General features: G+C 30.6%; 3 protein-coding genes and 1 long non-coding RNA gene across 7 annotated transcripts; 2 read left to right on the top strand and 2 right to left on the bottom strand.

The window, feature by feature from the left end:
• Positions 1–369: 369 nt before the first annotated feature.
• On the top strand, positions 370–3548 carry LOC132943534 (uncharacterized). Its single transcript, XR_009664351.1, has 2 exons — positions 370–636; positions 3205–3548. It is a non-coding gene; the product is annotated as an uncharacterized LOC132943534 (long non-coding RNA).
• LOC132943533 (uncharacterized peptidase C1-like protein F26E4.3) lies at positions 3034–10661 on the bottom strand. Of its 3 annotated transcripts, none has more exons than XM_061012574.1 (10): positions 10518–10661; positions 10408–10450; positions 9611–9914; positions 8333–8551; positions 5967–6033; positions 5584–5782; positions 4115–4410; positions 3849–4048; positions 3543–3694; positions 3034–3326 (listed from the first exon to the last, which is right to left on the bottom strand). In XM_061012574.1, exons 2-10 carry the CDS (start codon positions 10441–10443, stop codon positions 3129–3131), a joined length of 1671 nt encoding a protein of 556 aa, XP_060868557.1. In that variant the 5' UTR covers positions 10444–10450; positions 10518–10661; the 3' UTR covers positions 3034–3128. The 3 variants fall into 3 exon arrangements, with proteins under 3 accessions (XP_060868557.1, XP_060868555.1, XP_060868556.1); XM_061012572.1 differs by having other exon boundaries at positions 10531–10656; XM_061012573.1 differs by having other exon boundaries at positions 10514–10654.
• A 604-nt stretch (positions 10662–11265) lies between these two features.
• LOC132942861 (uncharacterized peptidase C1-like protein F26E4.3) lies at positions 11266–25169 on the top strand. 2 transcript variants are annotated; one of them, XM_061011532.1, is made up of 8 exons: positions 11266–11388; positions 21053–21371; positions 22332–22398; positions 22587–22785; positions 23695–23993; positions 24061–24260; positions 24425–24576; positions 24817–25169. In XM_061011532.1, exons 2-8 carry the CDS (start codon positions 21053–21055, stop codon positions 25012–25014), a joined length of 1434 nt encoding a protein of 477 aa, XP_060867515.1. In that variant the 5' UTR covers positions 11266–11388; the 3' UTR covers positions 25015–25169. The 2 variants fall into 2 exon arrangements, with proteins under 2 accessions (XP_060867515.1, XP_060867514.1); XM_061011531.1 differs by lacking the exon at positions 11266–11388 and adding an exon at positions 18875–19138.
• On the bottom strand, positions 13947–15550 carry LOC132943032 (methyl-CpG-binding domain protein 4-like). Its single transcript, XM_061011802.1, has 5 exons — positions 15440–15550; positions 15170–15238; positions 14729–15022; positions 14479–14628; positions 13947–14407 (listed from the first exon to the last, which is right to left on the bottom strand). Exons 3-5 carry the CDS (start codon positions 15018–15020, stop codon positions 14229–14231), a joined length of 621 nt encoding a protein of 206 aa, XP_060867785.1. The 5' UTR covers positions 15021–15022; positions 15170–15238; positions 15440–15550; the 3' UTR covers positions 13947–14228.
• Positions 25170–25656: the final 487 nt, after the last annotated feature.

The following is a 25656-nucleotide window of genomic DNA, read 5'->3' as shown; positions in this document are numbered from 1 at the left end:
TGCATAGAAAATAAGAATATAAACATTCAGTGAATTTGTCATGTATCTTCAGTTATTAGTTTTGAATAAAAATCAGTTTGAAACTGAAAATGTTCATAAACATTTCAAAACAAATGAAAATATTTGAAAATGTTATCGTGTATAGAAAATGCGAATATAAATAAGCAGTACAAATTTCATGTATCTACGTTAATTTTTGATGTGTAAACACTAAACATCTATGCTATCGGTTTGTAGTACGACCTTCTTGGGGAATCGAGCGTCAGGCGTCAGTCATGTAGATGTGAATGCTTGAGTGTGTGTGTGTGTGTGTGACGGTCGTCGCGCAGGCTACCAAACATACGCGGCGGCGGAGGCGGCGGACGTCACGCGCGTAGAGGGTACCGTCGGGCGGAGTGGGGTGGAAATTCGTATGGTGTGCTGCCAACATAATTATTAATTAATTATTATTCTCGTTTACGTATACTCGCGAGTTCATATCGTATAATAATATTATTATACACTACGACTCGTGCGGACTCATTTTGTGCGTCGTCGTCGTCGTCGTGTCTGTACGAGGTATTACTATATTATATTACTATATTATTACGAGGTATTGAGTAACTCAAACATTACTGTGGTTCATCAATTGAAAAGGTAATAAGTAATTACTTTTTGATTTAATTTAATTAAATATAATTTACAGTCAAGAACGCTGAAAATACCCACGTATCTTTATTCATTATTATGCGTTTATGCTCGCGCACGCACGGAAATCGGAAAGTACGGTGTATTTAAAATATTGAGTATAACACGCGTCTTAGGTTAATCGTATTATTCATTTTATACCTATTCATATATTGTTATTTTTTATTTTATTATTTCAATTTTCAATAATATCAATACTACCGTACACCTCTTATATTTTAATTTTGTATTGCGATTTGTGATCTAATATTACTTTTTCGATGGAATGTATAGGTATGCTACGTATACCTAATAATACATACAATTCGTAATATAACAAACGGGAAATACATTTATTATGCTATAGCTATACTATCAGTCTATATACTATCAGACTGCTCTTTTATAAATTACTATAAAAGCTATTATTTTCTATGGATAATTATTACGGAAATATGATATTTATATTATATTTATTAACCTAAATAATTAAATAATCATTAAGTTAGTTAACGATAAGTTGTCTTTAAACAATAAACATTTTAACGTTAATATGAAATAATATTCCCGAAAAAACAGATAATGTACATATTTAAAGGTGCCTACCGACGCTACCGTTTTTCTACAATTTAAACAATTAAAACGAAAGACAATTCAGGTTACTTTTATTGTTGCCTACTGTTGCGAACAATTACAATAGGTACCCGTGATGTATTATATTATAATATAATATTTTGCATTTATAATAAAATAATGACTTAACATTGATACAATTTTATTATCAATTACATTTATCATATATCATAACATCCATTCATTTAATCCCCAATCACACTAGACGGTGTGTTCTCGCGATTTTTAAAAGTTATACAATCAGAAATTTATATATCTTATTTCAGCTACCATAAACCAATAATTACATGTATAAAAGATATTGAAGAAATATAAATTTTAAAGAGAACGCGATCTTGTATGATTATTGTTACCTTATTATACAAATTCCCACTTAAATCATATGACATTATATTCTCCAATCAAAGTCGTACTACAGCTAAGATGTTTACCTACACATCATTCGTGAGTACAAAGGCACTCATTCTTTTTTTTATAGTTGCACCAAAAACTAAAATCAATTATGTCAAAAACCGATTTTGTGTAAAAATTCCCGTTTTTCCTTATTTGTATGTTGTTTTTCTCGGCGCTTTTGAAAACTATTGAGGAATTTTGACCTCCCGATTGCACCAACTAGATTCACTTTCCCATCGAACAAGATACTGTTGAAGAAAATCGAAGCTGTTCTACTGCCCCTAAAGGTGGTGATAGACACACAAAAAAAAACAGATCATTGTAAAATCAATACATTCATCGCTCCGCTCAGCATCTAAAAAAGAAAAAAATATGCATATTACATAATAAACACAACATGATAACGTAAAAAAATAAATGCAAAATTAAGTTACGAATTTGGTAAATCTAATAAAGAAAAATTACATACCTATATTATGGTAACGTCTTAGGTATATGTTGTATTTTTAATGTTGTAATTTTGCTATTATCATACTGTATCTTTAAGAATTATAGGTACCGCTATATAGTTATTATGTACCTGTTCAGACTCTAAAAGATTTTAAATATTTTAAACATTATATCAGGTCCATACAATGTTAGCCGTTAGGTACTTTATTTTAATAACTCATATTAGGGTTAAATATATGTATACATTGTTCATAACAATAATAACTAACAATTAACACTCGCATTTCACTATGTTTACCATTCGCATTAATATTCGTGTTTTAGATTCATTAAAAGTATAGAATAATAGAAAAAAAAATGTCAAATGTACTTTTTTTATCAACATAAATGTGCGAGGCAATCGTGTACAGTGTACACCATTGTATACCGGGGTAAACGACTATGGCGAACCAGGTTATGCGTTGCGTGGTGCACTACCACGTTGACATTGCGGGCGCCCCAATAGGTACACCGTGTTAAACAGAGGTACACCGGGATAATACACTACACGGTGCACCGTTGTGGTACGTATATACCTCAGTAGCACAATTATACCGCCCCGGTGCGAGTCGCTCGGTACCGTCGCCGCCCGCCGATAATTCGGTGGGCAGTCCGTCTGAAACGTCGTCGTATACGAGTCAATATAGACTCACTGACACGTGTTGATGCTTAGACGTCAGAGTAACAGTTCCCGCCGAGATGGTGACCAAAGTCGCCTAGCCCGGGGTTGTTATAACAGCATTGACTATAATTAGTATATATATACTAATTATAGTCCACTTCGTCTTAGGTCCGTCGAAAAGATAAGATTCTCATTTCAAACCACAACTTAAAATTCTAAAAATACATTAATTTAGGTGATATGAATAATTTTTATTCCGTGAATTTTTATTTTTCTGGATCAGTTGACTACAACGTATTCTCAAACATTTTATGTATAGACGTGCTTAAGATATATCGATTTTGGTGCCATTCAATGTGTATGAAGCATTTTCTCTGAACGACTGATCCGATATGTTACAGAAATTGCTGATGTCCGCCATCGCGGCTACAACGAAGTCTTCAATCTGACACTCGTTGGTTCCTTTCAGTATCCGGAAGTATCCGCTTTCACCCCACCAAAGTCCCCACGAGTTTGAAACGATCTATATAGAATAACAACAAGAAAACTCTTACTGGTAACATATTATTGCTAGTTGCCGTATTTTTGTATTTTATGCAAGTACCGTGATTTTTTTTTAAAGCAATGTAATTATTTTTTGATACATTTTTGTTTCATGTCATTACCTTTTTTACTAACATAAAACATTTGTCTATCATCCAAGTTCATCGTATATAAATATATAATATTATGCACCTACCCAATATTTTACTGTTTTGCCATTCTGTTGTTCTTCACCCCAACCAACAATCCTTACAGTATGATATCCTGTTTTCGATCCTAAAGCCAATTTTGAACACCTGTACACGCCCGATTCATACATGAAAAATTCTTTAGACACTTTCATCATGGCTAAATAAACATAACAATAATGGTATTAATTTTATATACGTATATATAAGTTCTAGTAAGGGTTTGAGTGCGTCGGATTCCGGTAAAATAATTAAAAATATAAAGTATAACATTGTCACTAACAATGGTAAGTAAAATTAATTACATTACACACCTTGGACTGATCCCCAATTCATGATCTCATACATAATGCCCTCTTCTGTAGCAACTCTGTACATCAGACCAACTCGTCTAAGTGGTGAAATTTTGGCTGAACGCGGACACGATACGATTAAGTTATTGTTACTTCTCTGATTGGACACCGCACAACCTGTTGCCTGACCATCCCACGGGTAACATTCTTCTGTGACTAGTCTGCAAAACATTTGGAACAATATATTTACATGCATGGTCAAATCGTAAACATTTATTTCCACTCACCCAAATGTCATAATCCAATTCCAAGCACTGGTCAAATGGCCACCTTGACATCCTCGTTGCTGGTCATTGTTACAGGACAACAGGTGTTTCGGTGACAGAGCGTCACGCATCAGTCCTTTGGTCATTATAACAAAACGGTCGGTGGTCACTTGAGCAGTGCTTATGGCCCAGGACGCGCCACACCAACCCTGATCGATAGGATCGGTAATTTTATTACCAAAAACTTTGCGAAGATCAAAAGATGACTTCAGATAATCTCGGTGGAACACCGCTTTCAAAGGTACAATTTGTAAAATCTGTGTTAAAAAAACATTTAAAAACTACTAAAATATTTATAGATGTGTACTGAACGATCCTTTTTACGTAATTATTTCAAAAACTGTGAATGTTTTTGAAGATATTTGTTTTGCATAACTTTAAGTCGTTATAAGACAATTTTAGATGTATTGATTTTACAGTGATGTGTGTTTTCTTTTTATTTTCTTTTTTATTTTTTTTTGTGTCTGTCATCACTTTTTAGGACACTAAGTGCTTGGATTTTCTTCAACAGTAACTTTTCTGATAGGAAAGTGAATCTGGTTGGTACTTTGGGGGGGGGGGAGGGGGGGGGGTTCAAAAGCTGTTTACGGACATTGTCAGTTTTCAATTTTTTTAGTTTTTTTTTCTATAAATATCAATAAAATGTTATTTGTTGGGTAAAAAAGCGTGAAAATTTAATATAATGCTCCTGATATATCGTTCTAATAGCAGTTGAAAAATATTAAAAATACATAAGCACAATTTTTTTTTATAATCATTTAAAGTTCAAATTTTGACAAAATTTATCAAATTTATAATTTAATAATTATTTTGTAGTTAAAAATTTATAAAATGTTCAACTTTTATAGTTAAAGATTGAAAATTTAAAACAAGGCTTCACGTAAATAGGTTATGTATAAATTACTTTATTCAAAATAATATCATCAAATATACTTGGTAATATCATAGGCTGACTGACCGTTTTCGCTCAGAATCGTTTTTCTTATACAATGATATTATATCATTGAATTCAAATTTAACACCATCCATGACAGTGGCCCACTTGAAACCTACTATACAGCAGAGCGACACCCACCTTTTTTAAAAAATTTTAATTTGTTTTTTTTTATAAAATATAGATTTTTTACTAATTATAAAATCTTTAACTTTAAAGAAATCTTAATCAAATAAATAAAATATTAAATATTATTCGGATAAAAAGCCCTGTTAAATAAAAAAATGCAAGTTGTATAAAAAAAATCTAGGTAAGAATATTTAATTTAAAAATCGAATTCGAGTAAAAAAGACCACAATTAACAAAAACAATATTCATCATTTGAATCAATGTGATTTTCAAAAAAAATTATTTTAAGATTTTTTTTTATTAAACTTAGTTTTTTTTTTTAAATTACGTTAGTAAAATTAATGATGCATATCGATGTTCAACACACCTTTTCCGGTGATTCAAGTGTACCAAGCCGTAACTTGAGTCCGTTGTCATATGTAACGCCCCAAAATTCACTGTAATTTTTGGCAGACCATCCAAATTGACGACTTTGGGTTCTAATCGTGTTCAAGAGTGAAGGATCGATAAGACATTCGTCGTGGTTACATATCAGCGTCGTGTTTTCGCCGATTTTTTGACATTGGCTACGGTAAATAATATTTAAAATAATTATACCTATTACAGGAAAGCTTTTGATATGTATACATGTCGCATTGTATGTTTTGTTATTCCAAAAGAATTTTTTTCAAAACATTTCTGAATATTATTCCATGTTAGTTAACAGGTAATATTATATATATATAAATTAAAAAGTAAAAACTAACTCACCATGCATTGCAATTTATACTCATAATTTCTCCGTGATTACAATAATTCGGTTTTTCAGTACATTTTTCTGGAAAAAATACATAATTAAAATAATATGATTTTAATCAAAATATGCAACATAACTAGCGTCATAAATTCCTCATTATTTATGGTTAAGGCGTCTCTTGGCCAATTTATTTTTAGCCTTCAAGGGGGATTTCCTAGAGTTTTCCTGGATTTCCTGGGGAGGAATTTTCGCATATCAGAGGATTTTTGCAGTGATTCGTAAGTTAGTATATCTATTGTAATATTTATGGGATTGTCTGATGGAATGTGATGACTGAAGAAATGATGATATTTATGTAAATTGAGGTTAGATACACACGACATAACATGTGCATCACAGTGTCCCAATCATATATTTTTCGCCTGAAATGCTTCTATTGGGCGAATATTGGACGATTTTGCTTTACCCCAGATTTTTATTTTTTTTGAGTGGAACAAGAAAAATGGGTGAAATCTCATGTAGGTACCTAATGACAATTGTCAATTTTATGATATAGAAGAATGATAAACGTATAGGTACCTACATTGTTATATGTGAAATATGAGTATTATTATTAATAAATAATGTATAAACTGTCACTATGAATTTATTATCAAATAGGTACCTACCAGTTTGTTGTTTGGTATATATTTAGGGAACCTACCTAAATTATTAAATACTTAAAAATATCCTTATTAAATCCCATTATATTATATAGTTACAACACATTAAATAAAAATAAACATGTTTGACGATTTTGTTGATTTGTTTTTTAATTAACAATCTCCAAGGTCATTAAAATGCAGTAGGACACTTAAGATAGAAACACATTATGAAATAATATGTGAAGTGAGTATAATTCTTAGGTATAACTATAAAGACCGGATTTTTCATAGAATGCATGTTCATATTTTTATAATTTTTACATACAGTAAATGGATTTTCATCGATCATACTTAAATAAACAATATTGCAAATTTTTATTTTGCATATTTTTGCATATTATAGGTAAATGTGCATATTTACAATAAAAACTCATATTTTTGCATATTATGTTCACATTTAAATGTCTTAATTTAATTTAATAATTGTATACACAATTATAAATTATTGCAAATATTATATAAATTTATTCCACAACACAAAAATTTAAAATATTTTTAAAAATAATATAATATTACATTTCCATAGATCATTATTAATTGGTAAATCAAATAAAATTAACGATTTAACTTATATTAAAACAAATGTTTAAATTATTGCTGAAAGTATTAAAAAGCTTGAGACTTCAGGTCGCTTATTCATAGATGCTTTGAACATTTTTGAACAAGTTACAAATCTTATTAATGATTTTATGAAAATGATAATATAACATAAAATATAAAATAAATGTTTTAATATTAGGTATTAATAAAAATAAAAGCTTGCTAATTTCTAAAATACACTAACGTGAGAATTATGTTGACTTCATGGGTTCTTCTATCCAACATATTCTTCCAGAAATGTTTAAATATTCACACATAACAAGCGTTATGTTCTTATGTGGAACGAAGTTTTTCTGCGCGCAAACACATTTTCATAATCAAAAAAAAAATTTTTATATAATATTGTAGTTTATTGATATAACAATTTTTTAACATATTTTGAACAATAAAATATTCAAATATCATATTTTTTACTTTTTAAATGCATATAAATCCGGTCTTTAGTTATAACTATAGATTATATTGTTTGGTATAGTTGCACCGATGCGACAGTCTCCATTTACTGTGCAATAAATATACAAAGTAGGTGGGTACCTAATATAATATTATGCCATATGGACTCTTGACCATTTGATACTATTAAGAAGATGTCAGTACACAATTTTCTCTCTCTCTCTCTCTCTCACTCACTATCTTTGGCCCACGTGCAATATAGAAAATTTGCGTTCAGCAGAACCAACCTTGTGTTGTCAGCTTTAGAAATTAGAGTGAACAATTGGAGTGAATTTACTATTAATTATTATCTTCAAACTTAAAGTTAAGAACATTATCTTTGTCCTTGCGTTGGCTTTTTTACGATATTTTGTGTTTAATGCTAGTTATTATGAGCAGTTTTAAATTGAACATTCGCATAACTAAAAATGGAAATATAGTAAAATAGTCAACGTAAGGACACAAATAAGGTTCTGAACTTTAAGTTTGATAGTATTATGTACAATAATTATGTCAATTATTTCTAATACTAAAGCTAACCACATAATGCAGTGTAGATTCTGCTTATCAAAATTTTACTACCTATAGTGAGAAAATATATAGTGCGCTGACATCCTTGTAAGGCAAAAACCATTCATGTTTACCGTTTTTCGTAGGGTCGGGCATGGTTGGTACGGCGCCTTTGCAGACCGACATAAAGTCGGGACAACAGTCTTCGGAGCCGGTGCGGTTGAGGTAGCAGACATCGTCGCAGTAGCACCTCGTGCCCAATATCGGTGCGGAGCAAACACTGTCGTTCCTCCCAGCGCAGCATCCAACTTTTGCGCAGTAATCCCCGGCCAAGTCGTCGTAGAAGCATTTGTCTACATAGGTAGGTAAACTTCGCAATTATTATTTAAATTTTTTTCTGGTGTAACAAGACTAATGGGTGGAATCTCGTGTACCCAATTGCAATTTTATTATTTAGCATAATGATAATAGTAATACATTGATTCACGAAATATGAGTACAATTATTAATAAATAATTTATCAACTTTCACCTTTTTGTTGTTTGATATATATTTAGGGAACCAATATTACTAAACATTTAAACAATATCCATACTCGATGGTCAATCCATTATAGTATAGTCAACACCCATTAAATAAAAAATATCCATGGTTGACGATTAGATGTGACATATAGATTTGTTTTTAATCAACAATCTCCAAGGTCGTTAAGATGCAGCAGGACACGTAAGAAACACCAAACACATTGTGAAATAACATGTGAAATACACATAATTGTTATAACTTTGGATTATATGGGTTGGTATAGTTGCACAGGTATAATGACAGGCTCCGTTTACAGACAATAAAATAAACAAAGTACCTAATATATGACGTCTGGACTGTGGACCATTTAATACTATTAAGAAGATGTCAGGGCACTATTTCTCTCTCTCTCTCTCTCTCTCTCTCTCTCTCTCTCTCACTCACTCTCTTTGGTCCACTTGCAACATAGACAATTTGCGTTCAGCAGAACCAACCTTGTGTTGTCAGCTTAGGAAATTAGAGTGAATTTACTTATCATCAAACTTAAAGTTAAGAACATTATCTTTGTCCATGCGTTGGCTTTTTTACGATATTTTGTGTTTAGTGCTAGTTATTATGAGCAGTTTTAAATTGAACATTCGCATAACTAAAAATGGAAATATAGTAAAATAGCCAACGTAAGGACACAAATAAGGTTCTGAACTTTAAGTATGATAGTATTATGTACAATAATTATGTCAATTATTTCTAATACTAAAGCTAACCACACAAGGCAGTGTAGATTCTGCTTATCAAAATTTTACTAAATTACGCGTGGGTCTGCTAGTGCAGAGTGAGAAAAAATAATGCGCTGACACCCTTGTAAAGCGAAAACCACTCATGTTTACCGATTATCGGTGGGTCGGGCGTGGTCACTCCTTTGCAGACCGACATGAAGTCGGGACAACAGTCATTGGACACGGTGTGGTTATGGTAGCAGAAATCGTCGCAGTAGCACCTCGTGTTCGATATCAGTGCGTAGCAATCCTCCTGCCTTTCAGAGCAGCACCCAACTTTTGCGCAGTAATCCCCGGCCAAGTCGTTAGCGATGCCTTCGTCGGCCGCCACGATTTTCAGTGCGCACGCTAACGTCATCATCGCTGCTACAGCAACTGTGGTCATCCGGCTGCAGTTCTGGTGTCCTGCCTTCATCTGACAATTAAAAAACCATATTTAAGCGTTATTGAGACGACTGATTGATATTTCATTTCCATACATTTTTTCAACTGAAATTCAAAACTACCCGTCTAAAGTATCAACTGAAGGGGTACTAAAGGGACTATACTCTATTTATGGTCTATATATAGAAAAGGTAAGAGATATTTATTTGGATTTACGAGCGATCAGGTAATATTTTTCTTTTCAGTAAAACGATTGAAAAAATACCAAATGTTATAATATTCAATAAAAAAATCAACAGAAATTAAAAATTGTACACCTATAGTGTCACCATCAACCTTCCAAAAGAAACAAAAAAAATTCTATTTAAACTCATTCGAATAATTCGTTAAAATTACAAATATGTATTTTTACTTTGCAGTTTGGGGTGATACTACGTTTGTATTACAAAATAAAAATGAACATTTCTAAACAACAAATCATATTTGTATTATGATATTACCCATATTAATATAATGTTACTTACATTATACTCAAAGAGAAACGTCCATCGGGTCCACATGCTGCAGCTGATTTAGAGTTTAAAAAAATTTATATTTACGTGGTTATCACAACGTTAGTTTTAAACTTACTGACATCAACGAAATACCTGTAATGAAAGTTTTCACGTTATGCCCGAAGCTGTAGATCGACAGATTATATCATATACAACCATTTTATATTCAATACATCTTTGTTTTGAAATTATTTTAAGGAAATAATACGATAGTATTATAATAACAGGTAATACAAATCTAACACTGGTAGTTAATAACATATTATCATATCTAAAGCTCGTTATTAGGTAGGTAATAGGTATAGTATCTCCCACTGCAGGCCACGTACGTTCAATTAGTAGGATTTGATTTGTTTTAAAATAGTAAGTATTTTTTTTTGCCAATTTTATTATTATTTCATATTTATTCGAAATAAATCAATAGTATATTTGGCTACAACCCAGTATAGATACTGATTTTTAACATTACCATATATTTTTATCCATTGAATAATAATAGGTATTAGGTTTAGGTACCTAACATAAAGAATATTAATAATATATTTAATATATTAATATTCTAATATGACGATAATAAATTATTATTAATAATCTTCGATATTTCATAGATTGTACAATTTTATTTCGAAGTGTTGAAGCAGTATCTTGCGTAAATTATATTATAATATATGTACCTACTCCATATAACAAATTCAAGATCTCGTGTCGCTAAGCATTAAAGTTATCCGCATACCTATGTAAATCATAATTCATGGTTATTATTTTTTTAATATTTAATAACTTATTAACGCTTTAAGAAAAAGTTGGCAGCTGATTAAGTGTGAATGTAGTGGAACCATGTTTAAAAATTCGTGTAAAAGAAACCAACAAATAATGGGACCTTTCCAACAAACTGTAATAAACAATTGGTGTGAACATACTTCGACGTCGTACCTACTCATGACTGTATAGGTAATGATTCTTGATATTATTCCGTTTTCGTAATTTTATTATTAAACTAAAATAATAATACTTTTGTTGTGATGAACTAAGAAAATGGTACTGTACTGAGCATAGTGCACACAAAATTAAAAGTACCTATGTGGCTATATGTATACAAACGCCCGAGTTTTACAGCATGTCAATTGTCAAATTATATAATAGAATACCTACATATAGATGTATGAAAGGTATAGGCGCCGGGATGAGACAAGTTAGGTACCAAGATGGCACTGTAGCCTCCCAATTTCCCATTCTACGGAATGTCCGTACGCACTCATTTTTGTAATAGATGATTCCGCTCTAAAATTAATTAAAAATCACAAAAATAACGATTTTACGTGAATGCGTTTGATACATTGATCCATGTTGTGCGTGGGTTTGAGAGAAAAAACAATTAATATTACGCTGACATCTTCTTAACACTTAAATCTCATTAAAAAAAAATTGTGCGTACTATAATTGTTATGCTCCTTCCAGTTTCCATGGATGTCAGTCGACAGTCATAATACAATCAATTTAATACCCATTCGATTTAAGAGTTAATTTTACAAATCTTGAGGCGTTTAAAATAGACAATTTAAACGAGGTATTTTAGTTTCTCATTTTTCCTGTTTATTAGGTATAGGTAGTATAGGTACAGTAGCAAGGGCGTCCACACGGCGGGAGGGGGGCAAGTAGGGGCAGTTGCCCCCCTTTGCTTTTTCTGGGTCAATTATCATATTATTATTGATAATTTTAATGTCCTAAAAAAACTTTAAAATTCCATAAAAATACTAAATAACGCACTAAATTATTTTTATTTTTAATATAAAAAATATAAATTCTAACATACATTTGGTATAAATTATAATATACATTTTAAACTTTTAAAGGATTGTAAAAAAGTTGTACAGACATGATTTATCATTTTGAATTTCTTTAATCTGAACTGAAAATATTTAGATCATATTTTTATTATAAAATCATGTAAAAACATGTGCAAATTTCAAAATAAAATTTAAAATTTAAATTAAAAAAAATTTCAAAATGCCACAAAAACTAACTATCTACGTATAATTCATAAATATTTTTTACATTCCCTGCCTATATGAGAGAAAATATGTCACAAAAATACTTTTATCACTAATAGGATAGTGAGACAAAAAATGTAAAATGGGAAATATTTTGCCCTCCCCTTGACAAATTCCTCCGGACGCCCTTGTAACAGTAGATATGTAATAATTTTTTTTGTTTTATAATATTGTTCAATATTTGTCGCAGGGAGGGTACTGCGTAGGGAGTGTCTCACACATTTTTTAGTTATAACTCTAATTTTGTTACAAAAATGGGTTTATTAAACTGACCTGTGCATAGAAATTAGTAGTCCATGGCAGATATATAATATATTAAACAATATTATAAGACAAATAAAATATATAACATACAATTTATGTTCAGCATAGTCATTACCTATTACAATATCACCTATTGGATTAGCATTAGTTATTAAAGTGTGAAAAACTGAAAACCACAAAGTCTTACAATATTAAGCTGCGTTTTTAAACTGTTGTTTTTGACCATGGTATAATTTAGGCTATTAGTCATAAATTAAATTAAAAAAGATGGCATTAGAATCAAGGGCACCCATCAATCAGAACCTAGGGGGGTGACAATATCATAAAAAAATAACTAAGAACCAACCAAATTGATTTTATTAAATAACAGAAAATAAATAAATAACATCAGTAAAAATAGTTTTTTATTTATAGTTTAAAAAATTACAATCATTTTACATTTGTCTATGGGGTGGGGGGTGACATGTCACCTCCTTGCAACCCCTAATGGGCGCCCTTGATTAGAATATCTGCATTGCATTTTGAATTAGAATTTAGAACTACTGACTTTTTAATTAATTGACATATTGTATAATATTATAAGAAGGAAATCTGGTTTACAACAAGTAATTTATACTCTGTGGTAGTTAGTACCTACTCTATTTATACCTACTGGCTACTTCTAGTAAAAACTTAAAATAATATGCTAATGCTGTTGCCTGCTGTTTTGATCAGGTTAGAGTGGGTATATTTTGATAACACATTAACACTTTGTTTAGGTGTATATAGTTTATATTTTAACTATTAGTACAATAAATTGTAGCAAAATGTATACAAAATAAATATACCTTATGATTATAATAGACAATATTATTATTTTAAATAACCGGGAATTTATTGAGCTGTGTAGAAGATTTTGAGTGTACTTAGTAATTGAGTTGGTTGCTGTTATAGCCTATACAATAATAGGTAATAATCTGTAATATGGATTACGGATATTAAAATTTAATTAAATGATATATAATTGAAGGTATATGAAACACAGTTCTGAAAACCTGCTTCTGCTAGTGCTGGATTGTAAGCTTCGTATACACCTTATCATCGAGTAGGATTATGAGTATTATATTTAGTAATTGTATAATTATTAATGGATGAATTAAATTTAAATTCAATGATCAATAAATTATTATATAGGTACAAAAAACAATTCTGAACTAGGATATTAAAAATTATAATTTTAAACCTCCAACTATATCAGTATAAAAACTATGTAGGTATGCAAATAACATTGACCACACAAATTCTGTTCTAAAGATTACATTTTAACACAGAACCAAATTATGGATAGACAAAAATATAACACAAAAAACATGTGAAATATAAAACCTGTGTAGAAGTATTCAGTGATTACTAACAATTCAAGAACAAAACATTTATAATTTAATATACACAGTAGTAGTACCTAGTAGTAAAATTAAATTTAAAATAATGAGAATCTTAAAGTCCAAGTTGTTTCTCATTCAACATTAGCCAGTCTTTATATTTTGATAACAGTATATCATCAGGTTGTACTTTTCTCCATTCGTTCACACAAAAAAGTCTGTATGAATCATTACCGTACTTGCCAATTCCATACAACTCTATCGGGTACTTCCATTTTTTTAATAAGAAATCCGCTGTAGACAAAATATTTGTGTTTAGTGAGGCTAACAAAAAAAAATATATTTTGTTTTATTATAATATTTACCTGTAAATCTTTTTATAGTTTTAACACGAGTATTTTCTAATCCTAAATTCTCCACTGAACTAAGTAATTCTTGGGGATCTGCCTTAGTCACATCTTCTGGTGTGGGCCATTTCAGTAGAAATGTGTGAATTTTTGGAATAGCAAGTTTTGCTGAAAATTTCCAAAAAAAAAAACTTATTGCATAAATATAAAGAAAGGTGTTGTAAAAATGGACCAATATCAGGAGTGAAAGAATCTAACAATTATTTACCAGTTACTTTGGTTAAAAATATAGTAGCAATCAACAGTTGCCATGGATTGTGAAACAAGTCTTCCTGTATAAGAGCATAAGGAGATCTAGGTGGAATCCATTGACCACTACATGTCGATTCAAAATATTGACTGGTTTGTACAGCATTTTGATTTTTTATAAGATTCTTGTAAACCAACCCGGGCCGCTTACAATAATTTGTCTTGCGGCCATTCTTCTTAGAATGTGGTGACAAACACTTCAACTTGGAAGTTTTATCTATACTGTGAAGTATTTCATGGTCTGCTTCCATATCTGCGGAAAAAATGAAATTCTTATAATAGGTTTTTCAATATAGTGGATTTGAAGAACTAGTGCCAACAATTAGATGTTACATATGATAAGTAAAAATAATTTATCCAAGAAAATACCTAAAATAACAAAATATATTAGAATACTAACCGAGTTGTCATAGTCAATTCGACACATGGGTGACGGGTGTTATAACAATGTAGCGGTTGTAGAAATCATCTATTATAAGAAAGTTTCAAAAGAATAAGACTATATTATATCTATAGAAATTCAAAACAATAATAATAAATAATAGATAATATATAAAATTATAATCAGTTGTTCCTATTTATTTAGAACATAATGTAGGCCCCTGCAAACAATAATATTACATTATTATTACATTTCAAAGTTTAAAAACTAAGTGAAAAATAAGAATACCTATTTTGTGTTTTGGTTTATAAAAACTGTAGAAGGTAGAAGAACACTGTAACAGGTAAGACTAAAATTAGTATTAATGTGTAATATGTATTGATATCGTAATCACTATAATGCCGGTTATCATACCAATACACTGAGATAGTAGTATCTAAAGCCGTGAGAACAGTCAGTGGATCAACAGCTGCTGCTGCTGCCATCGAGATGTATAAACCACAGAATAGATGAAATATACATTTATAAATATAGATTTCATCTATTCTGTGTATAAACACTATACTGTATAGTATATACATCTCGATGGGTGCTGGTTCGATTGTCCGAAAAATGATAATGAACCGACCAAAAATGTATAAAATACGCGATCTCGAACAATCTAAACCCCGTCTTCATTTCACCACTATAAGTACGTACCTATAAGTATCTTATTTGTCTATACTATACGCCGTGTAACACTTTAGGTTTGCAGTTTGCACGAGGTACCTATTTAAAACAATATAATATTATTAATATTTATATTTCATATACATTATACCTCAGTTGTACTAGTATTTACACCTATTTTAGCGTAGTTTATATAATTATACCCTAGATATAGGTATCAAATATTTCACAATAATATATTTTATTATAATTATTATTTATTATGATAGTTGATTATTTTTTATCAAGACTCATAGGTAGTATCAAAACGTACTGTTTTATAAACGTTTTCAGTAACGGAGTATGATTAAAAACTTGCACAGTCGTATTAGTTGCTAGATCAACCCGTATGACATATAATAGGAATTATTCTTGGTTTTTCTTTTTACATTTTTTCAAAAAACATATTATGCAATATATACCTACAACGATGGATTGTTATAAATTGTATATCTATATATACATAAATAAGTGTACATTTTGAATAAATTTTATAACTCAAGATCCACCAAACCGATTTCGATAAATTTCAGGACATATTAAAATTGATATTATGTAAATGGTTTCTGCGAAATTTGTACGCTGTGGGATAAGTGGTTCCGGAGTTATGGCCTCTTAAGTGCACACCTGGCGACATGGCCAAAAACAACAACAACGTCCATACAATTATTTTTATCTATATAATATATATAACCCATAGCAACCATTAAAAAACAAAAATTTCTATCGTAAATCTTAAAACTCCTGTTTGAGCACCTACCAGGGGTGATCACTTCCCTTTTTAAATTAGCCTATGGCACTCACAAAGAATGTGGCTTTGTATTGGTGAAAGAATTTTCGAAATTGGATCAGTAGTTTCGGAGTTCATCCCGGACATACAAACAAACGCTATCATTTTATATATTAGTATAGATAGATAAAAATTAATGTTTGTGTGTATATTAGACCTCTGGGAAGAAGATAGGCTAATTTAAAAAGTGTTAAATTTGTTTTTTTTTTATTCATCGGTTTTTAATACGGTTGCGTTAGGCTTTTGTATTAATTGATTATATTAATCCTCCGTAGGTGGAATTAAGTAAAAATGACAAACTTGGTACAATTTTGATACTTTAAAGTTAAATCATACACTTACGTACAAACAGCTCGGGGTCCGCGATCTACTGCAGGTAGATTGCCTACCTGATAATATACTGCTGAGAATCAGACTTTTTATTCCGGGCAACAGAAAAGTTAAGATAAATTTTGAACACCATACACCATACACCGAATATTAAATAACGAATTGAACAAAGTTTGAGTCATATAGAATTGGTACATTTAACGGGCAACGAAGTGCCAGCGGGATCAGCTAGTATCTTATGAATTTAATCATTCATAGTTCATACATGTGAATTTATATTATTAGTAAGTTCCTGCACTGACCTAGCAGGTAAAAAAATACATGTGTTAGTTCTTATATTTTCCTACAAGATAGAAAAAGGTCATAATATTATGTATACGTTCCTTCACGGTAAAAAAAAGTATATTAGCTCCTATACAGCGGAAAAAATAATATATTAATAATATCAATATAATAATATAATTTTTATTTTGTTTATAGACGCTTGCGCTACAAGTGCGCGGTATAAAATGTTTTATTTTTTAATACTGTAAAATATATTAAATTTGTTGGTATTCAATTTTGAAAGGTTTTTAGGTTGGTGGCTATAGCTTACTTATAATTTGGTAATATATATTTATTCCCGAACGAAATTTGAGTCATATAGAACTTAGAACCACCCTAGGTTGGTTCTACTAAACATAAATTTGCTTTGTTGTGTGCAGTGACGCAACGAATAAAATGTTGTGGGAGGGGGGAGTTGTATCAAGTACAACTTGATATTACATGAAAAGTAACCTATCAGAGCGTATTCACTTAAAAATATAAAAATGTATACAAAAAAAAACTAAAACAAAATTTTTACTAAAATACTGTCTGTATATAATAGTCGAGTGCATATTATACGGTAATATTATGTATAATAAATATTAATAATGGCACCAATGTATCGACAAAAATCGTTTTACGGTTAATGATGGTATTATTATATTCATATATAATATTATTAACATTTTTTTTCTTTATTATTTTGGCTATTTATTTATACGGTGTATACATAATATGTATAGACGCATAAGCATATTTTTTAGAAGAATTATATTTTTTTTATGAACCAATAAATAAAAATGTTATCGTAAATAAATGGGATTACTGATATTTAGAGTTAAAATAATTATAACATGTTTACATATTACACATGTATTATGTATACCTATAGGTATTCAATTAATAGCTGGCCACTGTCTAGTTTGTAAAATTACAAATAAAATATTTTCTCCGAATACTTATATTGCTGAGCATGAAATTAATAATTATTAATTATTATTGAATATCTACTTAAATTATAGCTATTATATTATTTTAATATTTTATAATATTAAGCTGTTTAGCCTGTTTAGGTTAATTTCCAATAATATCTATAAAAAAAAAAGTTTTCAGTTAAAAACCACGAAAATGTAATACAAGCTTCCTCTTAATATTTTTGTTATTACCTACTTTCTATACGCAATCCAATATTCAAAAAATTTAAACAAATTTTACACTTTTATTGTCACAAATTCATTTACTACTGGCACCGGTGCCTACTGGGTTGTAGCCAAAAATACTATTGATTTATGTCGAATAAAATATGAAATAATAAAAAAATGAACAAAAAAAAACTCTTCCTATTTTAAAACAAATCAATTCCTCGTAATCGAACGTACGAGGCCAGAGTGAGCTAATACTATATACCTACCTAATAACGAGCATTAAGTATGTTATTAATTACTAGTGTCAGATTTTTATTACCTGTTTTATTAGCATATTATAAAAATACCATCGTATTTTTTCGTTCAAATAATTTCAAAACATATATGTTGTATATTAAATGGTTGTATGATATAATCTGTCGATAAACAGCTTCAGGTATAATGTGAAAACGTCCAGTACAGGAATATCGTTGATGTCAGTAAGTTTGTAACCGACGTTGTGATAACCAGTAGAATGTAGGTATAGGTAATCATTAATTTTTCAACAGACGTTATGCTGTATAACGCTAAACAACAAATAATTTTGTTCATGATTTAGATAATAGGTACTCTCGTATTATAGTATTATATTTTAAAATTATAAATTTTTTCGAACTCTAAATCAGCTGCAACATGTGGACCCGATGGATGTTTCTCTTTGAGCATAATGTAAGTAACATTATATTTATATAGGTAGGTAATATCATAGTACAAATTTGATTTGTTTAGAAATGTTCATTTTTATTTTGGAACACAAGCGTAGTTTGCATCATCCCGAACTGCAGAGTAAAAATATTTATATTTATATTAAAATTAATTCAAAAAGAAATATTACTTTTATATTATCGGAAGTTTTATGGTGACACTATAAAATTATGAATTTCTGTTGACTTTAGATTCTGAGTGAAACGATGAATATATTGATTTTACAATGATGTGTGTTTTTATTAAAATTATTTTTATTTTTGTGTCTGTGTACACGATAAGTAGTCGAAATAATGATTGGATTTTCAACTTCAGTATCTTGTTAGATGGGAAAGTGAATATCGTTGGTGCCTTGAGGAGGTCAAAATTTAAAATTTCTAATAGTTTTCAAAAGCGCCGGGAAAAACAACATAAAAATTAAGGAAAAACGGGAATTTTTACGCAAAATCAGTTTTTCACAAAATTGATTTTGGTTTTTGGTGTAACTCTAAGACAAATGAACGTATACACATGATATTTTCAGTGGTCATTTATATTAGCATTTTCTGTAAACGATAACATTTTCAAAATATTTTGATTTGTTTTAAACCAATTAGGAACATTTTCAGTTTCCAATTTTATTAGTCTTTTTTTCTAAGGATGTCAATAAAACTTTATTTGTTGGGTAAAAATGTTTGAAAATGTAATACAAGGCGGCCCCTACTATATTGTTACGATGACATTTGAAAAATATTAAAAATAATCCTTAGTCACAGATTTTTTTATAAGCATTTAAAGTTCAAAAATAGACAAAATATGGAAAAATCACGAAAATTACCAAATTATTTTGAGTTAAGAATTCATAAAAATTTTTCTTTTTAAATCTAAGATTTTACAAGATTCCTTATAAGATTATCTACCTTTATCAATAAAAAAAATGTCTATAAGAAAGTCAAATTAAATTTTTACGAGCGTTTGAAGTTTATATTTTCATTATATTGGATATTCACTCGATTTCTCACGTAGCGGTTTTGTTATGTTTTTGTTATTCAAAAACGAATAACTGTAGATACATGAAAATTTTATTGAATATTTATATTTTTATTTGCTATGCACCATACAATTTTAAAAATATTTTGACTTTTTTTGAGCTGCTAATGGACATTGTCAGTTTTTAATTTTTTTGTTTTTTTCCTATAAATATCAATAACATTTTATTTGTTGGGTAAAAAAGCGTGAAAACTTAATGCCAGGCTCCTGATATATTTTTACATTAGCAGTTGAACAATATTAAAAATACATAGGCACACTTTTTTTTTATAAGGATTTAAAGTTCAAATTTTGACAAAATGTATCAAATTAAAAATTTAATAATTATTTTGTAGTTAAAAATTTATAAAATGTTCAAATTATATAGCTAAGGATTGAAAATGTAAAACAAGGTTCCACGTAAATAGGTTATATATAAATTACTTTATTTACAATAATATCATCAAATATATTAGTAATACCATAGGCTGACTGACCGTTTTCACTCAGAATCGTTTTTCTTATGCAATGATATTATATCATTGAATTAAAATTTAACACCATCCATTACAGTGGCCCATTTGTAACCTACTGTACAGCAAAGCGACATCCACTTACCCACCTTTTTTCATTGAATATTATAAGACTGTTTTTTTTTTACTTGTTTAACTGAATAGTGAAATATTATCAGAACACTCGTAAAACTAAATAATTACGTTTATAGTTGTACTACCGTCAATGGAGTCTAGTCTCTCTAGTTGATACTTTAGAAGGGTAGTTTTGAATTTTATCTGTTGAAAAAATGTACAGAAGTGAAATATCTGTCTGTCGTTTCAAAAACGCTATAAAATATGGTTTCTTATTTATCAGATGAAGGCGGGGCATCAGAACTGCAGCCAGATGACCGTGATTGCTGTTGCAACGATGGTGACATTAGCGTGCTCCTTGAAAATCGTGGCGGCCGACGAAAGAATTGCCGACGACTTGGCCGGGGATTACTGCGCAAATGTTGGGTGCTGCGGTGAGAGGCAGGACGATGTTTGCTCCGCACCGATATTGGGCACGAGGTGCTACTGCGACGATTTCTGCTACCTTAACCGCACCGGGTCCGATGACTGTTGTCCCGACTTCATGTCGGTCTGCAAAGGCGTGGAATCACTCCCGCCTGAACCGCTGAAAATCCCTAAACGTGAGTGGTTTTCCCCTTAAGAGGATTTCAGCCCACTATTTTTTCACACTCTGCAGACTCACGCCTATAACTAATATAGAAATATTTCAATAAGCAGAACTTACAGCATTGTGTAGTTAGCTTTAGGACTAGAGATAATTGACCTATGTACTATCAAACTTAAAATTCAGAACCTTATTTAGAATTAAACCCAAAATATCGTAAAAAAGCCAACGTAAGAACAAAGATAATGTTCTTAACTTTAAGTTTGATGACAAGTCACAAGCTTGGTTCTGCTGAACGCCAACCTTGTCCTGCTGCATCTTAACGATCTTGGAGATTGTTGATTAAAAACAATTCTACAAAATCGTCAAACATAGATATTTTTTATTTAATGTGTTGTAAGTTTGTAACTATACCTATATAATAGGATTGACTAAGGATATTGTTTAAATGTTTAATTATATAGGTTCCCTAAATATATATCAAACAACAAACTATTCGCTAATTGACGTTGATAACATTGTTTTAAACCAAATTCATTAAGAGTACTTAAATTATATAAAATAACGAGCACACGGTATCCAAATCTGGCGTTAAGCCAAATCGTCCAAAAGAGCATTTTAATGATTTGCGTTTCAGGCGATTAGGTTACTATTACGATACTGGATGCCCATGATATGTTGTATGTCGTAAGTATCTAACCTCCATTTACACAGATACCAACATTTTCTCATTCATCACATTCAAAAGACAATCCCACCAATATTACAATAGATTTCATAAATAACTTACGAAACACTGCAAAAATTCTCTGATATGCAAAAATTTCTCTCTAACTATTCCAGGAAATCCCACTTGAAGGCTAAAAATAAATTGACCAAGAGACGCCTTAACCGTTAATAATTAGCAATTTATGACGCTAATTATGTCAAATATTTCAACTAAAATCATATTATTTTACTAATGTATTTTTTCCAGTACAATATTATACTGAAAAACCGAATTGTAATCTTGGAGAAGTGATGAATATAAATTGCAATGGATGGTGAGTTTATTTTTATATATTATATTATATAATATTATTACCTACCATCTTAACTAACATGGTATAATATTCAGAAATGTTTTCAAAAAAATTTTTTCGAATAACAAATCATACAATGTGACAATAACGCATACGTCTCAAAGTATTTTTTGCATGGGTATAATTATTTTAAATATAATTTATTGTAGCCGATGTCAAAAAATCGACGAAATGCCGACGCTGATATGTAACCACAGCGAATGTCTTGTCGATCCGTCACTCTTGGACGCGATTAGAAACCAAAGTCGTCAATTTGGATGGTCTGCCAAAAATTACAGTGAATTTTGGGGCAGAACATATGACGATGGACTTAAATGGCGGCTAGGTACACTGCAACAACCGGAAAAGGTGGGTGGAACATCGATATTCGTACAATCGTACATAAAAAACTTTATCGTGTTTGTACGCCATCACGATTTTATGACCATATACATTATGTTTAAGTAGATGCACACTTATGTAATAACTAATAACTCATGCAGAAAAACTGCGTTTTCTATGGTAGGTACCTTTACTCCGTGCCACAAAAGAACGCAACCGCTCACCGACCAAATAGTATCGAAAACTGTTCTAAGGCCACCGACGACCACCTGCAGAGTTAGCCGTGACATCTTATACGGCGTGATTATAATTTTCGCTCTGTTTTCATTACGTTTGACTGCCTTCACACGTAATAGCGTATTTATTACACTCACGGTGTATGTACGGTAACTGGTGAGTGCTTGGAGGTTGAAAATTGGCTTCGCAACTGCTCGAGTAAATCATTCGGATGCGCGAAGCGGTTGCGTTCTTTTGTGGCGCGGAGTATAGTTGAAACTTGAAATTCAATTATGGGGAATTAATGTACCTATACCAATAGGTTGATCTATTTAATGTAAGACACTCAGTATTTCAGAAAACAGAAACGTTTTTGAAAATATTTTGTTTACATATTATATTACTTACATTTAAATTCGATTGCATTACTTCGTCCTGCATATTTTTATATGCTATTAAATATTTACATTGTCTTAAATATTTAAAGAATAATTACATGGCGATAAAATATTTTGAAAATGCATACAACTATTTTACTTACTTTTTTACATCTATGTTTATGTTAGTATTTCAACTATTGAAATAACGTTTTTGAAACGTTATTTTGTTGTAGCCCAGAAGGCATAATAAACTACAATACAGGTATTATAGTAATGTACATTTGGGTTTTTTTTTCAAAGATCGTTTTTATATTGTGGTTTTTAAATGTGTTTTATACAGATTTTACAAATTGTACCTTTGAAAGCTATGTTCCACCGAGATCATTTAAAGTCATCTTTCGATCTCCGCAAAGTTTTTGGTGATAACATTACCGATCCTATCGATCAGGGTTGGTGTGGCGCGTCCTGGGCCATAAGCACTGCTCAAGTGACCACCGACCGTTTTGTTATAATGACCAAAGGATTGATGCGTGACGCTCTGTCACCGAAACACTTGTTGTCCTGTAACAATCTTGACCTACAACGAGGATGCCAAGGTGGCCATTTGACCAGTGCTTGGAATTGGATAAGGACATTTGGGTGAGTAGAAATAAATGTTTACGATTCGACCATGCATATACATTTATTTGTTTCAAATGTTTTACAGACTAGTCACAGATGAATGTTACCCGTGGGATGGTCGGGCGTCAGGTTGTGCGGTGTCCAATCAGAGAAGTAATAATAACTTAATCGTGTCATGTCCGCGCTCCGCCAAAACTTCGCCACTTAGACGAGTCGGTCTGATGTACAGAGTTGCTACAGAAGAGGGCATTATGTATGAGATCATGAATTGGGGATCAGTTCAAGGTGTGTAATATAATTAATTGTACTTACCATTGTTAGTGACTTTATATTTTTTAATTATTTTACCGGAAACCGAAGCACTCAAACCCTTACTAGAACTCGTATGTACCTGTGACTTGTATACGTATAAAATTAACAGTAATCCCACTGTTGTTATGTTTATTTAGCCATGATGAAAGTGTCCAAAGAATTTTTCATGTATGAATCAGGCGTGTACAAGTGTTCAAAATTGGATTTGGGATCGAAAACAGGATATCATACTGTAAGGATTGTTGGTTGGGGTGAAGAGCAACAGAATGGCAAAACAGTAAAATATTGGGTACGTATACATAATACTATATATTTATATACGACGAACTTGCCGTAACTTGAAAATATTACCATTCAGTAATAATATTTTTGTTTTGTTTTTGTAAAAAATGTAATGGCATGAAACAAAAATGCATCAAAAAATAATTACATTGCTTGAGAAAAAAAGTCACGTTACATAAAATACAAAAATACGGCAAATATCAACAATGTGTTACCAGTAAGAATTTTCCTTGTTGTTATTCTATAGATCGTTTCAAACTCGTGGGGACTTTGGTGGGGTGAAAACGGATACTTCCGGATACTGAAAGGAACTAACGAGTGTCAGATCGAAGACTTCGTTGTAGCTGCGATGGCGGACATCGGCAATTTCTGTAACATATCGGATAAGTCGTTCAGAGAAAATGCTTCATACACATTGAATGGTACAAAAATCGATATTTCTTAAGCATATAGGTCTATATATAAAATGTTTGAGAATAATACGCTATAGTTAAATCAACTTATCTAGCAAACAAAATTTGAATGGTATGAAAATTATTCATATCACCTATATACTTATGTGTTATGTATTAAAAAAAATGATCAAAAATAATGTATACATATGATATTATTTATTTAATTTTCATATACATATACCTACCTATATACTATATTTAATTAATTTTTAGAGTATGAGATATATATTGATAAATCTGTGCCTGATCATCATCTAAGGATAATTAATGTAGGTACACTTATGTATATTTTTAGTATAACATCAAATCGTTACTCAATTTTCATTTCACATACAGGAGTTTTATCTATAGGTACCTTATGGTATACGCGATACTGGTATTAAGGTACCCTTGTTTAAATATTGTTATTTTTTGAGTTGCTTCAGCAATTTCAGTATCTTAAAAATAATATTTTAAATAACATTTGTTATTTTAAAATAAAAAAAGCTAAACGATTTAATGATACCTTGTAAAAGAGCGAGTTACGCGTTTGGACAAATTACCTTATATTACACGCCTAATAAAAACAATGTGTTTGGGCGAGTTCCTTATACTTGGTTTGAGCGAATAAAAATACAGTACAAAATAAAAAA

Source organism: Metopolophium dirhodum, chromosome 4 (assembly GCF_019925205.1).
Source record: "Metopolophium dirhodum isolate CAU chromosome 4, ASM1992520v1, whole genome shotgun sequence".
In the NCBI taxonomy this organism is placed as follows: domain Eukaryota; kingdom Metazoa; phylum Arthropoda; class Insecta; order Hemiptera; family Aphididae; genus Metopolophium; species Metopolophium dirhodum.
The sequence above is the reverse complement of the archived record's forward strand: the minus strand, read 5'-3'. Positions and strand labels throughout refer to the sequence as shown.